At 34.4% G+C, this 14,106-nt stretch overlaps 2 protein-coding genes across 4 annotated transcripts; both read right to left on the reverse strand.

Annotated features, from left to right (window-relative positions):
• Positions 1 to 5,053: 5,053 nt before the first annotated feature.
• On the reverse strand, positions 5,054 to 11,074 carry LOC110736862 (cell cycle checkpoint control protein RAD9A-like). 3 transcript variants are annotated; one of them, XM_021917191.1, is made up of 11 exons: positions 10,729 to 11,073; positions 10,307 to 10,429; positions 10,091 to 10,199; positions 9,745 to 9,996; positions 9,543 to 9,655; positions 9,352 to 9,416; positions 8,741 to 8,994; positions 8,496 to 8,646; positions 7,717 to 7,757; positions 7,474 to 7,639; positions 5,054 to 5,910 (listed from the first exon to the last, which is right to left on the reverse strand). In XM_021917191.1, exons 1-10 carry the CDS (start codon positions 10,831 to 10,833, stop codon positions 7,509 to 7,511), a joined length of 1,344 nt encoding a protein of 447 aa, XP_021772883.1. In that variant the 5' UTR covers positions 10,834 to 11,073; the 3' UTR covers positions 5,054 to 5,910; positions 7,474 to 7,508. The 3 variants fall into 3 exon arrangements, with proteins under 3 accessions (XP_021772883.1, XP_021772885.1, XP_021772886.1); XM_021917193.1 differs by having other exon boundaries at positions 5,054 to 5,913; XM_021917194.1 differs by lacking the exon at positions 5,054 to 5,910 and having other exon boundaries at positions 7,302 to 7,639; positions 10,729 to 11,074.
• Positions 11,075 to 11,381: 307 nt separating this feature from the next.
• On the reverse strand, positions 11,382 to 13,917 carry LOC110736861 (pentatricopeptide repeat-containing protein At4g18840-like). The gene has a single exon (XM_021917190.1). The coding sequence runs from the start codon at positions 13,465 to 13,467 to the stop codon at positions 11,809 to 11,811; it is 1,659 nt and encodes a 552-aa protein (XP_021772882.1). The 5' UTR covers positions 13,468 to 13,917; the 3' UTR covers positions 11,382 to 11,808.
• Between the last annotated feature and the right edge of the window lie 189 nt (positions 13,918 to 14,106).

Below are 14,106 nucleotides of genomic sequence, written 5' to 3' on the forward strand. Positions count from 1 at the left end.
TTGCTTGATAACCTCACCCATTGCCTTGACACTACCTCCAACACTAATACTGTCATCCTACACAACAACTTCACCCTTTAAATAACATATTCATTACCATCATGTGATTTTCATATACCACAAGATCTCAACATCCTTACCTTAAACAATTCAGTTGACATTTGTTTCCTTTGAAAATCTCGCTTTCGGTTCATACTCTGTACAATTCACATAATCCAATCATTATAATTATATCTACAACCCAACTTTCCCACAAAACCAACATTGGTAACATTCACAATGGAATATGACCACATTCACAATGGAATATGACCACAACAGCAAAATTATCTACATTACCATTCTTACCAATCCACATCCATCATCAGTTTAGCACATTGTTACCAATATTTGATAAACACACTACTTATGGAGGACATACAAGGTATAAGCAAAATATAACAACATACTAATGAGAAGTTTTGCCACAACTAAAAACATACGAAACTCTTTCATCCGAGATCATTTAAACAAAGCTGTAAAGGGCAAACCTACATTTATACGTCATCTGGGTTAATTAACGATTTGAAATGCAACTAATAGTTACAGCCACACAACGCCATCTGCATGCGACACTAACAATACAATTAACGGTACGCCAATGGAACGCAACAATAACAATTAAGGTTTTACAGTTCACATATATTCAATTGAATTCGAAATATACAACAAATTACTAATAATTAACATAATTCAAACAACAAACTCTGAATCAATTCAACAATATCGATTTCATCGCGCTAACAAAATTGATTTACCTCTATCGTGCTTCCTCAATTGATGTACCGCAGTTGCTAATTTTCAATTGCTATAACAAAATTGATGTACCGCAGACCTTCTGCATTATGCAGCAACTATATCACGGTTCCAGCAGCTTCACAAGTGCTCTTTTGTTGCCGTCCCATTCGCGAACATACATCTCTCTCTCTCTCTCTAAGCATTTTATCCCTCTGTTAAATTCTAGGGTTTCAATTAACGGTAGTTTGGAGACCGTTAGTCAAGCTATGACTGCTATGTAACGGCTCACAACTGTCAAATATAAAGTTGCACGGAAATGTCTATATTGCCCCCGAGATAAACAAAAATTGTTTCTCCCTGAGATTAACTTGTATTTACCGCATTATAAAGGCTATAAGAGGGGGTTTTTTTTATAATGAATTTTTTATATACTGGTCAAATATGAATAATAAAGGTCACTATGTTAAAATTAGGGTCACTATACTAAATATAACGTCAATTGCATGTGTATAAAGCTCATGTCCACAATAGTATTATTGTGAACTAGATCCATGTAAGTTTTTTCTATTGAACTAACATAGCCTAAGTCATAATGTCAATCTGTCATCTTTATAGAAAAGTCGTTTCTCAATACTCATAGGCTCATAGCATATACTTGTACTCGTATTTCGTATGAAGTGAAGAAATACATAAATACGTAAATATGCAATGAGTATTTCAACCAATCATTGACCCTTAAAGATATGGGTCCACATTTCATAATATCGTTGTCTGAAATCTGATTACTAATATAAATGGGGGAAAAATTACTCTCCACCACCTACGGTTGGATTCTGATCTTCTAAATCTAATCAGGAAGTATCTAAGCATCTATCTTTATTTAAATTTTTTTGTCAATCTAACTCTTTAATTACTTAATCATACTTGTCTTGTAATAGTTGTAAATATATTCCATCTGTTCAAAATTATATCAATTAATGTGACAACTAAAACTAACATAAGCTGTATAACTAGTTGATACAATCGATTGAACCATATATATCATTTATTTAATTGTTATATTACTAGTTCAAATTATATTATCAATATTATGATCCCAAAGGGGAAAGTACTTTTTGTCGATTTGTATTTGATTTTACAATCATAGAACTTCCTCACAAGAGTTATTGAGCGATTGTGTTGTATGGTTGAATATAAATAATTGAAAAACTATTACAAAAGGTAAGTGAAATTGTGTTGTACAATTTTATTTTATAAATGATTGAGAAAAAAGGACTATTATTAGAAAATAGATACCACAAAAATATTTTCTCAAAATTAATAATATTTACATTGGAATTTCCATAAGGAAAAAAAATAAAAAATAAAAAATTCTAGGAATAATTAGAATAGGAAAGTTCCAAAAGTAAAAAAAAGCTTATTCAATTTGTGAATAGCATATGATTGAGTCGCATATGTTTGACAAAATTTCAGCCGTAAAGTTCATTGGACATAGTGCTGAAACATGAGTATATAAAACACCCATTTCTACAAAATTTGTTTCAAAAAAAGGTTACAATACAAATTCATGTCGACATTTCCAGGAGAATCTTATATTATTCACAATAACTAGATGAGCTCAGTGTATCATATCATTCTGATGTGAATCGAGTCCCCTTCCTTATAACTATTTTTATTGCTTTATTTAGGTACTCTCTTGGTTTTGCCTTACTCTTAAAGTAGGGGTTTTACAAGTGAGTTTTTAATAATGTTTTTATTATTTTCTTAGTAGTAGTTATGGGGCCTTGGGCTTCCAAAGTTGTGTTAATTAATTAGTGGGCTCTCTTGGTTCATTAATTAATTATTAGGGCTTTTTATTTAGTTTGCTTGCAGGGCAAGTAGGATAGATTTATTTTTCCTATATATACTAGTTGTATGTCAATTATTTTAACAAGATGTTTTATGAATTATAATTTGAGATTATTGAGCTTTTGCTTGAAGAGAACTTTGTTAAGGTTCAAACTAGTTGTTAACTAGGGTTTTGGGATCGTTACTCCTAAAATCAAACTTAGAAGTCGTTGCCTTCTAAGACTATCTTTCAAATTTCCACCCTTAAAATCACTCAAATCCTTCCATCAAATATAAACCGTCAAAATACACATCAAATTGGTATCAAGAGCCAGGTTTTGTAAGTTCTCCCGACTTACACGATTGATAAGAAGAAAAAAAAAAATCCTTATTCGTACTCAAGCGGATGAATTGCAGAATTCGTTGGTATCTGTGCAAAAGGTACTCGTAACTTCTACATAGTAGTTTACTTGTTGGTATGTGCTCTTAATTTGCTTGGTGAGTTAGTGGAATTGCTGCCAAATTACAAAGTATTGGTTTAGTTAGAAGAATAAGTTGTGCCGTCATTATTGTTGTGTTGCAGTTATCGTAGTCGGTGGTATTAATTGAATTTTAAAGCATACTAATTTAAGGTGATTGTATTTTGGTAATTAGTTGCTTTGTTTGCTTTATCAAAATATTTTTATTGCCTTTAGTACGACTTGCTGCAAGATTATTATTTTTGGAGATAATTGGCCACGAATAGGACTGTGATTATTTTGACATCATGAGTACTTTAACAAAGGAAGATCTGGATACTATGCTTGTTGATATGATGAGAAATTTTAATGCGAGTCTTGAACGAATGAATGAGAAAATTGAGAAGAGTACACAAGAAATTGCTCAAACCAATCAAAGGGTTGAAACTTTGTCTACTCAAGTGATTGGGGAAGGAAGAATAATCAACAACGAACAACCTAGGGGAATCATGAGAAATTTTCCAATTGACAATGATCGAGATTTGAAGTTGTTGGAACTTCCGGAATTTACAGGTGATGGGGATGCCGAAGACTTTTTAGATTGGGTTCGTCAGATGGAAAAGGTCTTTGATTATAAAGGTTTTGATGAGCAAAAAGCCTACAAGGTTGCAAACCTAAAACTGACGAGATATGCTTCTCTATGGTTTGAGAATTTACGTGCCAAGAGATTGAGAGAAGATGAGCCACGAATTAATACTTGGAACGAGTTGAAGAGACAATTAAGGAAACGGTTCCTACCACGGGAATTTATCCAAGATCAATTCTTGAAGTTGAATCATCTTGAACAAAAGAATCTTAGTGTCGCTGAATACACTAAAGAGTTTGAGAAATTGTGCATGCTTTGTGATTTGCAGGAAAAAGAGGAGATGAAGATTGGACGATACATAAAAGGGTTAACACCTTCGATTTCTCACAAGGTGGAAACATCAAATTATGTGTTCTTTGATGATGTCTTAAGGTTGGCAGAGAGATTTGAGAAACAGGAGAAAGAAAAGAAAATTTCTTATTTCAAGGAGAGGAAGTCATTCTTTAATGGTGAGGGTTCGAATATCAACTCTAACAATTCAAACAATGAAGGGAAGATGATTGTTGTTACTCCCGAACAAGCTGCATTGGCGAAAAAAGTTTGTTTCAAGTGTCAAGGCATGGGACACATTGCTAGAGATTGTGGTAACAAAGTGACGGTATCCAAGAAGGAACATAGAATGTTGTTGGCTTATCTTGACCAAGAAGAGAAAGAGAAGGAGAGTACATGTTTGCTCAATACAGAGGAAGAGTTTGATTTTGAAGAGTTTGAGGGTCAAGAAAAGATTACTCCTGAACCTGAACATCACCATATCGGTATCTTAAGGAGAGTTTTGCATGCTAATTTTGTTCCTCCTACTACACATGAGCAAAGGGAAAATTTGTTCCATACTATATGCAAAGTGGGTGATAGGAGTTGCTCGTTGATTATAGATACGGGATCGTGCACCAATGTTGCATCTACTAAGTTGGTTGACACTATGAATCTTTCTACTAGGGACCATCCTACTCCTTACAAGCTTAATTGGTTACATGATGGAGATGGACTACAGGTTAAAAGGCAAGCTTTGGTGAACTTTTCCATGGGTTCATATTCTGATAGTGTATGGTGTGATATTTTACCTATGACTACTTGTTCTATACTCTTGGGTCGTCCTTGGCAATATGATCGAGGGGTGTTATTTAATGGTGTTACAAATGTTTATTCAGTGAAGGTTGGGGATAAGAGAGTCCAATTACATCCTTTACCCCCTAAGGCGCCACCTATTCAAGCTCCTGCTAGAGAGTTGTTGATTATGCCTAAACTTAACAAAAAGGAAAGAAGGGCTAATATGTTGTCATTGAGAAACCAACACCCTTTTGAGATTGGTGAGTATGTTTTCTTATCTTTAAATGCTCAAAAAATCTTTAATAATTCTAGAGGTAAGAATGAACCATTAGAGGAAGGACCTTTCAAGATTGTGCATAGGGAGAATTATGATACTTTTCAAGTACTTCTTGGAGCGGGAATTTGCGCTACTATGAGGGCTAGTGACTTGGTACCTTGTCTTCCGAACGAAACTTGAGGGCAAGTTTTTTTTTAAGAGGGAGGGAATGATGTGAATCGAGTCCCCTTCCTTATAACTATTTTTATTGCTTTATTTAGGTACTCTCTTGGTTTTGCCTTACTCTTAAAGTAGGGGTTTTACAAGTGAGTTTTTAATAATGTTTTTATTATTTTCTTAGTAGTAGTTATGGGGCCTTGGGCTTCCAAAGTTGTGTTAATTAATTAGTGGGCTCTCTTGGTTCATTAATTAATTATTAGGGCTTTTTATTTAGTTTGCTTGCAGGGCAAGTAGGATAGATTTATTTTTCCTATATATACTAGTTGTATGTCAATTATTTTAACAAGATGTTTTATGAATTATAATTTGAGATTATTGAGCTTTTGCTTGAAGAGAACTTTGTTAAGGTTCAAACTAGTTGTTAACTAGGGTTTTGGGATCGTTACTCCTAAAATCAAACTTAGAAGTCGTTGCCTTCTAAGACTATCTTTCAAATTTCCACCCTTAAAATCACTCAAATCCTTCCATCAAATATAAACCGTCAAAATACACATCACATTCATATGGCATCATTAAAAAACTATTTACTTCTAATAACAAAAATAATTAAATCAAAGGTGTATCATATATTTTATATGATCACGAATCATTCAATCATACCTACACCAGAGCAATACTAGGCATGGAATTCGTTGCTTATATCAGTCGCCTCTTGACATCTGCTGTCACAAGAATATTTCTTATCAGCAAACTGCAAAACGCTTAATTAAGGCAGGCATTCTTCTGTTCAGACAAGTAAAACAATATCACTTGCATGTTAGATACGGAGTACTACTCTAGATGCATATTTCAATAACCCAAAAATAATAAAACAGCACTTTCAATGGCCAGCACCTAGATCAAAACAACAAACTTTTTTCCTCGGATGTCATCAGTTCAGAATATTGGATTATAGCGAAGTTTCAGAGGGGGTATAGTATAGCATCAAAGTTCATAAGATTAGGTCAACAGAAGGAGAACCACTACTTTGATTGTAGATTATCTGAAATGATGACATAAAAGAGAATAAAAAGATGTTAGGATTGGTAATAAATTGACAAGGACAGTTTGACAAAGTATTGTTCTTCCTAGAAACTTCATTATCGATTTTCAAAGAGTGTGTGTAATCTGTCTTTGTCATGTATCATTCAAAAACCCCCCACTTGATGCTGCCCACCAATTTAAATTCAATACCTCCATGATCTGGCAAACATCAACTCGAATAAAAATTGCTATTGTAAGAGACTTAGATGATTTTGGACTTGACAAAGATGCCAATGCTTAGAAAAAGTACTTACTATATACTGAGAAAAAAAAAAATCATGAAGTTTGGAATTTATAATCTTGTATTTCTTAATCAGAGGATGGAGGGTCCTTTTGCCTTCATTCTGTTGAAACAAGAAAAGGCCATCTTCGTGCAGAAACAGATATAGCAAAATAGAAAGATACATGAATGAATCAATCAATGTATTGTATTGCTTAAGTTATCTTAATACAAATGAGAGCAGATAGCTGCATTCTGTCAGTATGACTTCATGCCTCCGATCTTGACTAAAAGGCAACATTCTGTTCTCTCATAAGGTAACAGGTCAGAAAAAATTCAGTTTTTGTACTTCATATTGGTTCACATCCAAATAAAAAGCTTTTCAATTCTATGTAAGAAAATTAGCTCTTCAGGGCTACTTGGAGTATAACTAACAGATAGAAGTGGTAAGCATGTCACAATCAATTGTTTCATGAGAATAGAACAAAGAACTGGGAGATGTCTAATTTATGCCAAAAGGTAGCATCATAGATGCCCAAAAGAACATAGGGATAATTTTGAAAGCAATTTAAGATCTTAACCAGCACTTGAGAATTTCAACCGAGGAAGCAAATAAGCTTGAGGACACAAGGGAATGAAAAAAAGTTCTGGGGTCAGACAGAAAATTGAGAAATTATCTGGCCTCAGAATTTCTTTGAACTTGAGTGTGGAAAAAGTTATTTGATGAGGCACATGCTCAAACCTTTAGACACAAAATTGTGATGGATAGCTTACTGCATTTTATGTAAAATCTTAAAAAAAAAAATAAAAAAAAATCCTGAAATTATATTGCATCACAAGGTTGAAATATGGATTGCATATGGTCATATACATGTGTGCTTTCACATTCAACAATATATAACTATTTATAATTAGCATTAATCAATTAAGTTGATTAAAGACCAATCAATCCACTCAAAGGAAGAGACAATTGGCTTACAAAAGTTACAATTGAAGAGCGGTCACCCATTACTCTCATTGTTCTTCGTAGTATGGTGGTGTAGACTGAACACATAGTTCATTGTCTTCCTCATCATCATCCTCATCTGCATCTACCCAATTCCTAGGATGGCGCTGAGAAAAGCCTTCCCCCTTTTCTTGCAACCCTGCAAGAAAGATTATATTCAACCATTTTGTTATATGAATTTAGTTTTAAATTGCAACATTTAGAACATTTATATACCTTGATGTGTCACCCGTTGAACAGTTTCCATATGATGAGAGCTTAAAGGCTTAATTAAGAAAACCCAATCAAAATCTTGGGAACAAATCAAACAATTTCAATTTCTATTAAACATCATAATATACTCCCCATGAGGGGGTTTTAAAAAGCTAATAGCTAGGTTAACAATAATGCACTCATTATAAAATTTTCTACTCCTTATTGTTGAGCTCTGTTAGGCTAAAATAGCTGAAAGGTAGTTGAAAGCAAAATAGCAGCTTGTTGAGAGACGAAAGTTCCCAAGCTAGTTAAACAAATTAGAAGTTCTTGGGAAAGCTCAATGTTGAATCAGCTTGAAAGTTTGTTATAACACAAGAAAAAATTCTAAGAAATTTCAAATTTAGTGTTATATACAATTGTAGGTTATTTTAAACAAGTCAAATAGCTAGCTCATATATTTTGAAGCTGTTTTGCTAAGCATAATCAACATACACACTAGTCCATAAGTTATTTGATTTAACAGATGCAGTATTACAAACCATATCAATAAGCTGTTGAATCAGGCTCGGTGAACACACCTAACTGGCTCATAAAAATTAGTGATTAAAATTGGAGCAACATGCCAGTTCATCAACTATTTGTTTTAGAAATGATATCACACATCATTTATAGTCTTAAAATCAGCTCATGCGACTCATTTCCCAGCAATTAGTGGTGAAAATTAGAAATAAAGCAAATGGAAAATCAAAGAAACCAGAAGGTATTAACATTCAAAGGTATGGGAGTAGTGCAAAGGATACGAATTTGGACCACCAGCGGCATTTTCTCCTCCAGGGGGATGCTCTGAAATTTGCATTTCATCAAACTTTTGAAGTTCCCTCTGCTCATTGGAAATGGTGTTTCCTTCACCTTGAACCAGCCTACTGCCACCAACAGATTTGGGACCACTTGCTGTTTTGTTTCACAACCAAGTTACTGTGACTGATTTTTTTTTTTTTCTTTATAATTTTAATGTTATAGGTTTCTAGGGTGAATCAACATATACCTGAAAGGTCAGACCATATTTTAGTATGTTCAGATGCATGAGCAGAGGCCTGTACCCTTGATCTTTCTTGCTGAGGTTCTGGTCCTGTCTCATTGTTAGCCATTCTGTTCAAGGCTCCATTTGATGGAACAGGGCCAGTTGGATTTCCTTCATGCAGCTGGGATGTAAGCATTGTTGCGAGAACTAGCTTGGCATCAAAGTTTGAAGTAGATCCATCATCATCCAAACCAAATTTGGGTGTCATGAGAATAGGCCTGTTTCACCAGTAGTATCACCAATCATTTCATATTCATCTTTACAGACTACAAGAGCCAATGCAATTTCCAAAGAGACTAATAAATGACATATTAATAGTGTAATAAAAATATTAATCCCTGCACATCATATGCTAAGAAGCCTTCAGCCCTTCAGTTGATAAATCAAAACCATATTAGATCATGAAGTATTCATTAACCATAGCATCTTAGAGACTAGAAAAATCATATCAAATTGAGCAAATATTATCCTTGAGTACAAACGTGTATACTTTAAAATTGTGAAGTAATATATACTGTTTGAATTCTCCTGTATCATCTAGAACAGTGATAAACTTAACAGATAGGAAAGCTTACTCGCCAGCCTTGTCAAAAAACAAATGGATATCAACTTCACAGGCCTCACAAAAGGAAAGAAATGCCTGAAATTGGATATTGAGAGAAATTCTCAGTTACTGATAGAATGATATACAAGAGTCAAAGGTAACAATATAAATCACTAATATATAGGTCAGTACTGATTGCACATGTATGAATGTACGATGTACCTTTAACTCCTTAACACCAAACGTAACATCTACTGGATTTCCAGTGTGAGCATATTGCAGGAATTCTTCCACTGGATCTATCCAAAGCTGAGTGTGTAAGGATGAACCACTATCTGCATTTTAGCAGATTAACATTAAAAACACGCAGAATTTCAGATAATAATAAGATCAGCTTTGAAACCTCGAATGTTTGAAGCGATACCATTTGTAGGGTCAATGTAGCTCCGAAGTTCTACAGCCTTCCCACCAATCTCACTTTCAGCTTCTGAAGGAAAAGAGGATGGTTCTGTAGCAATGATGGTGATCTCATGAAGAGAAGACTGAAAATTAGAAAGCAATCTGTTGAGATCACGGGGCCTAACAACAAAGTTGCTAGTGAATCTTCCCCTGTCGAGAGACAAATGCTGAATATCGGGTTCCACATTACAGTTTATCCAATAGGTTTTCCTCATGCCTACCCAATATTACAGTACAGCAAAAATAAGTAAGAATAATATTCCATTTTAAGTACAAAATAATCATCATCTATGCCACGCAAAATCGATTACCATTGACACAATCTAATGTCCACTTGACTTTAGCTGCATCAGCATCCAATAAATGCACCCTCAAATGATCAATGTTTGAAAGAGGAGTCCTTAAGACAGCACACACAGCCTAACAAACTCGAAATTAGAAACATCATTGATGCAAGTAGAAAAGTAATTTTATGTTTTTATGACTTTTCGTCCATATATAGATCTTTCAAGCCTTCAAGGTACTACCTTCAAGAGGATGCTAAACTGAACTTGCTGATTACCAGGAACCGAGCAAACATCAAAGAAATCGGGTTTAAACGATATCGATTGATAGGCAGAACGGGACGCATTAAGAGTGTAGAAAGCAAGCTGCATTCAGATAAATCCAATCAACAAAACATAGACATAGAAATCAATCCTCAATCAATACTAATCAAAATTTACAACAGGCGGCATAATAAACAACAAATCATTAATTAAAAAGGTGTTAATTTCTAAAAAATGATCAAATATACTGATAATTGATGCTAATTCAGATAAATTCCAACAAAAAATTTCACTAATTAAAATTACAGGGTTTTTTTTTTTTTTTGGAGCAGAACCCTAGAAACATGTATTTGAAAAAAATTGATTACAAAATAGGAATTTGGAGATGAAAGTGAAAGAACCTGAGAAGAAGAAGCTTGAATGGCGAGTTCGTTGCCGATTTTAGCAAGGCAGTTGATGGAGCGAGCAAAAGTTTTGAGCGCGTTCCCGCTAACACTCACCTCCATTTTTCTCTCTCCTCCAGACTCTGTGTTCTTCTTGGCGGGAAAAGCTGCGAATATCTTTTATTCATCCCTATTAAACATTTCTTTTTTTATCGAGGAAGTTTGATGATAATTTTTTTTTGAAAGAAAATTACTTGTCAATTCCGTTATGAAGAACATTAGCAACGTATTAACTAATCAGAGAAAACTACATAGCTCCCTAAAACAATTACAGAGATCAAAGGAACATATGAAAAAATGCCAAGCAAATGGCGTGGGGTAGTGCACGTCGGTTTTTATTATATAATTTCTCGATATTAACCGTGTGAACGTAACTGAAGATTGACTATATTTCAAAGGAATATCTAACATGTAGGTTAAATTATTAGGTGTCTAATGGGTTAAATCATTTTACATCTTTATTCTATGGTATGACAGATTTGTTTTAGGCTTTTCTTTTTCAATTGTAACAAAAAAAGTAATATTGCATATTTGCATTCGTCCATACCAAAAGTGATTTTAATTTCGAACTAATGTTACATGCACCAATACAATAAAATATGGGTTAAAATTATTATTTCAAGTGTTCAACCCAAAATACAATGTAGCATACAATGTTTAACTTTGAACTAATGTAGCATACAATGTCAAAATTTATACTAGTATTAAAAATTAATTAGGTCATATAATAATATCAATTCAATACAATATTGAATGTCAATTCACAATACAAATGCAAATTTACCTATATTTAACCCTTTCAAGTTTCAACCACTTGACATAAAATGACATAGTAGTTACATCTGCTTTTTAATTCATGGATCAGAAGAAGTGTAAGATTGCTGCCCTAAGTCTCTAACGGTCTAAAACGATACTATGTTATTGTTGGCATTACTCCAAGGTTGTGTTGCCTCTTTACAAGCATGATCAGTTGATCACTGGAATTTCTGTGCCTTCCCATATCTGTTGTCATACTGCGCAAGTAAGCAAAAATAATACTCAAGTATGATCCTCAGTTTGTGAATGCTGTTTCAATCCCATGATAGCATCATTTATCTCAACCCACTTAGGATGTAATCTGTCTTCTACGAAGAACTCATGAACTGTGCTGTTCACTTCAATTGAACTACAACCTGGAGTTTTCTTCTCAGATATATGTTCACGAATTTCCTTCCTTAGACCCTCCACTGATCTCCAGTCACTTTTAGCCGCAAAAATGTTTGATAAAAGCACATAAGCTCCCCCATCTTCTGAAGCTAACTGAAAGAGAACGCTGACTATATCATCATCGATGTCCATATAACCATGAATCCTGCAAGCATTCAGGAAAGCTCCCCATATGACTATATTCGGTTTCATGGGCATGCTTTTGATAAGCTCCTTAGCTTCTTTCACAAGCCCCCCTCGGCCAAGGATGTCCACCATACACCCATAATGCTCAATCTTCGGTGTAATATTGAACTCTCTCTGCATTCTGTTGAATTGCTGCCTCCCCTCATCAACAGCGCCAACATGACTACAAGCTGATAATACAGCAACAAAAGTAGCATCATTCGGTGCCATACCAAAAGATTTCATTTCCCTGAAAAGCTCCAATGCTGACAAACCATAGCCATGGTCTGAGAGCCCTGATAACAACGCATTCCAAGTGCATATATTCCTATAGGTCATATCGCGAAATAGCTGCATAGCTACATCAATACTACCACATTTAGCATACATGTCAACAAGCGCGGTACCCAAATGTACATCAGTTGTAAGTTTATGCCGAATAATGTAAGAATGAATCCATTTCCCCAAATCCAATGCTCCCATTTGAGCACAAGCTGATAGAGCACTAGTAATTGTCACGCTATCCGGTTTGATCCCTACAAACTGCATTTCCTTATACAGTTCCAAAGCTTTTGCTGCATATCCACACTGTATATAACCAGAAATCATTGAAGCCCACGAAACCAAATCCTTCTCTTCCATCTCATCAAACAAAGTCCTAGCAACATCAGCTTGACCCAACTTACAATACCCAGCAATCACAGCATTCCACGACTCGACACTCCGTTCAGGCATTTCATCAAACAGCTTACGTGCATTCTCCAAATCCCCACAACTAAAACACGCTGTAATCAATGTATTCCAATTGACAACATTATTCACAGGCATTTCATCAAACAGCTTACGTGCATTACTAAAATCTTCACATTTCGAGTACAAATTAATCAAAGCATTATTAATAAACGCATCACACTCAAAACCCAGTTTCAAAACCATCCCATGAATCATTTTCCCTTCAATTTGACACAATTTCATAGCATAAGCTTTGAGCACAAAAACAAACGTAAATCTGTTCTCTTCAACCCCATTAGACCTCATTAATCGATAATTTTGAATAGCTTTTTTTGGGTTTTTCGCCTCGCAATAACCCCTGATTAAAGTTGTCCATGAATATGAATTCGGAGAATTGATTTGATTGAAGATTTGATGAGCATAAACGACGTTTCTAGCCGAAACAGCGAAAGTTTCGACCAATTTTGTTGCTAGAAAAGTATCTTTGATTTGGGCAGTAATTATAAAATGAGCGTGGATTTGCTTCAATTTTTGCGTAGAATTGCATGATTGAAAAATTGAGAGAAGTGTAGAATTTGGATACTTGGAAAGCATGGAAATGAAGCCACCATTAAACGAGCAGCCACGAAAATCAATTCCTGGTCTTCCAACTATTATTTTTAATTTTTCCTTTTTCTCTACAGTATTTTTTTATGCAACGCTTTTTAGTGTGGTCAGCCACACCGTACGGCAAACTAACACACATCAAACCAGGGAAGTGAGTAATCCCTAATCGACCGAGTAACCTCTACTACATTATATGTCTGTATGGCCAGTTATTCTGAAAATTTGTGAACTACTCGTAGTATTTAACCAGTGGGATGCATGGGTAATTTTTTTTTTTTTTTGCTATTAGTAATTTTTATTTTAAGGATCGTTCATTTGCATATTAGGATTGCTCTTGGATTGAATTTAAGCCAAAATATACGTGTTCATAAAAATTGTATTTTAGAAGTCAAATGAAATTAAGTGTAATGCGAGGACAATAAGGAAAAAAAAGGAAAGATCAAGAATAAATAAATATTAAGTACATTGATTTGCACATGATTTAATAATAAAATTTCAACTTTATTCCATTTTATGAATAAATGTTTATATGTATTTTAAGAGTCACGGTTAGGGATTACTTTATCAAGGGTTACTCAGTAAATGTTATTGTGTGTCAGCCGGGCACACGATATGACCGAACACACA

This window comes from Chenopodium quinoa, unplaced genomic scaffold (assembly GCF_001683475.1).
Source record: "Chenopodium quinoa cultivar QQ74 unplaced genomic scaffold, ASM168347v1, whole genome shotgun sequence".
NCBI lineage: Eukaryota > Viridiplantae > Streptophyta > Magnoliopsida > Caryophyllales > Amaranthaceae > Chenopodium > Chenopodium quinoa.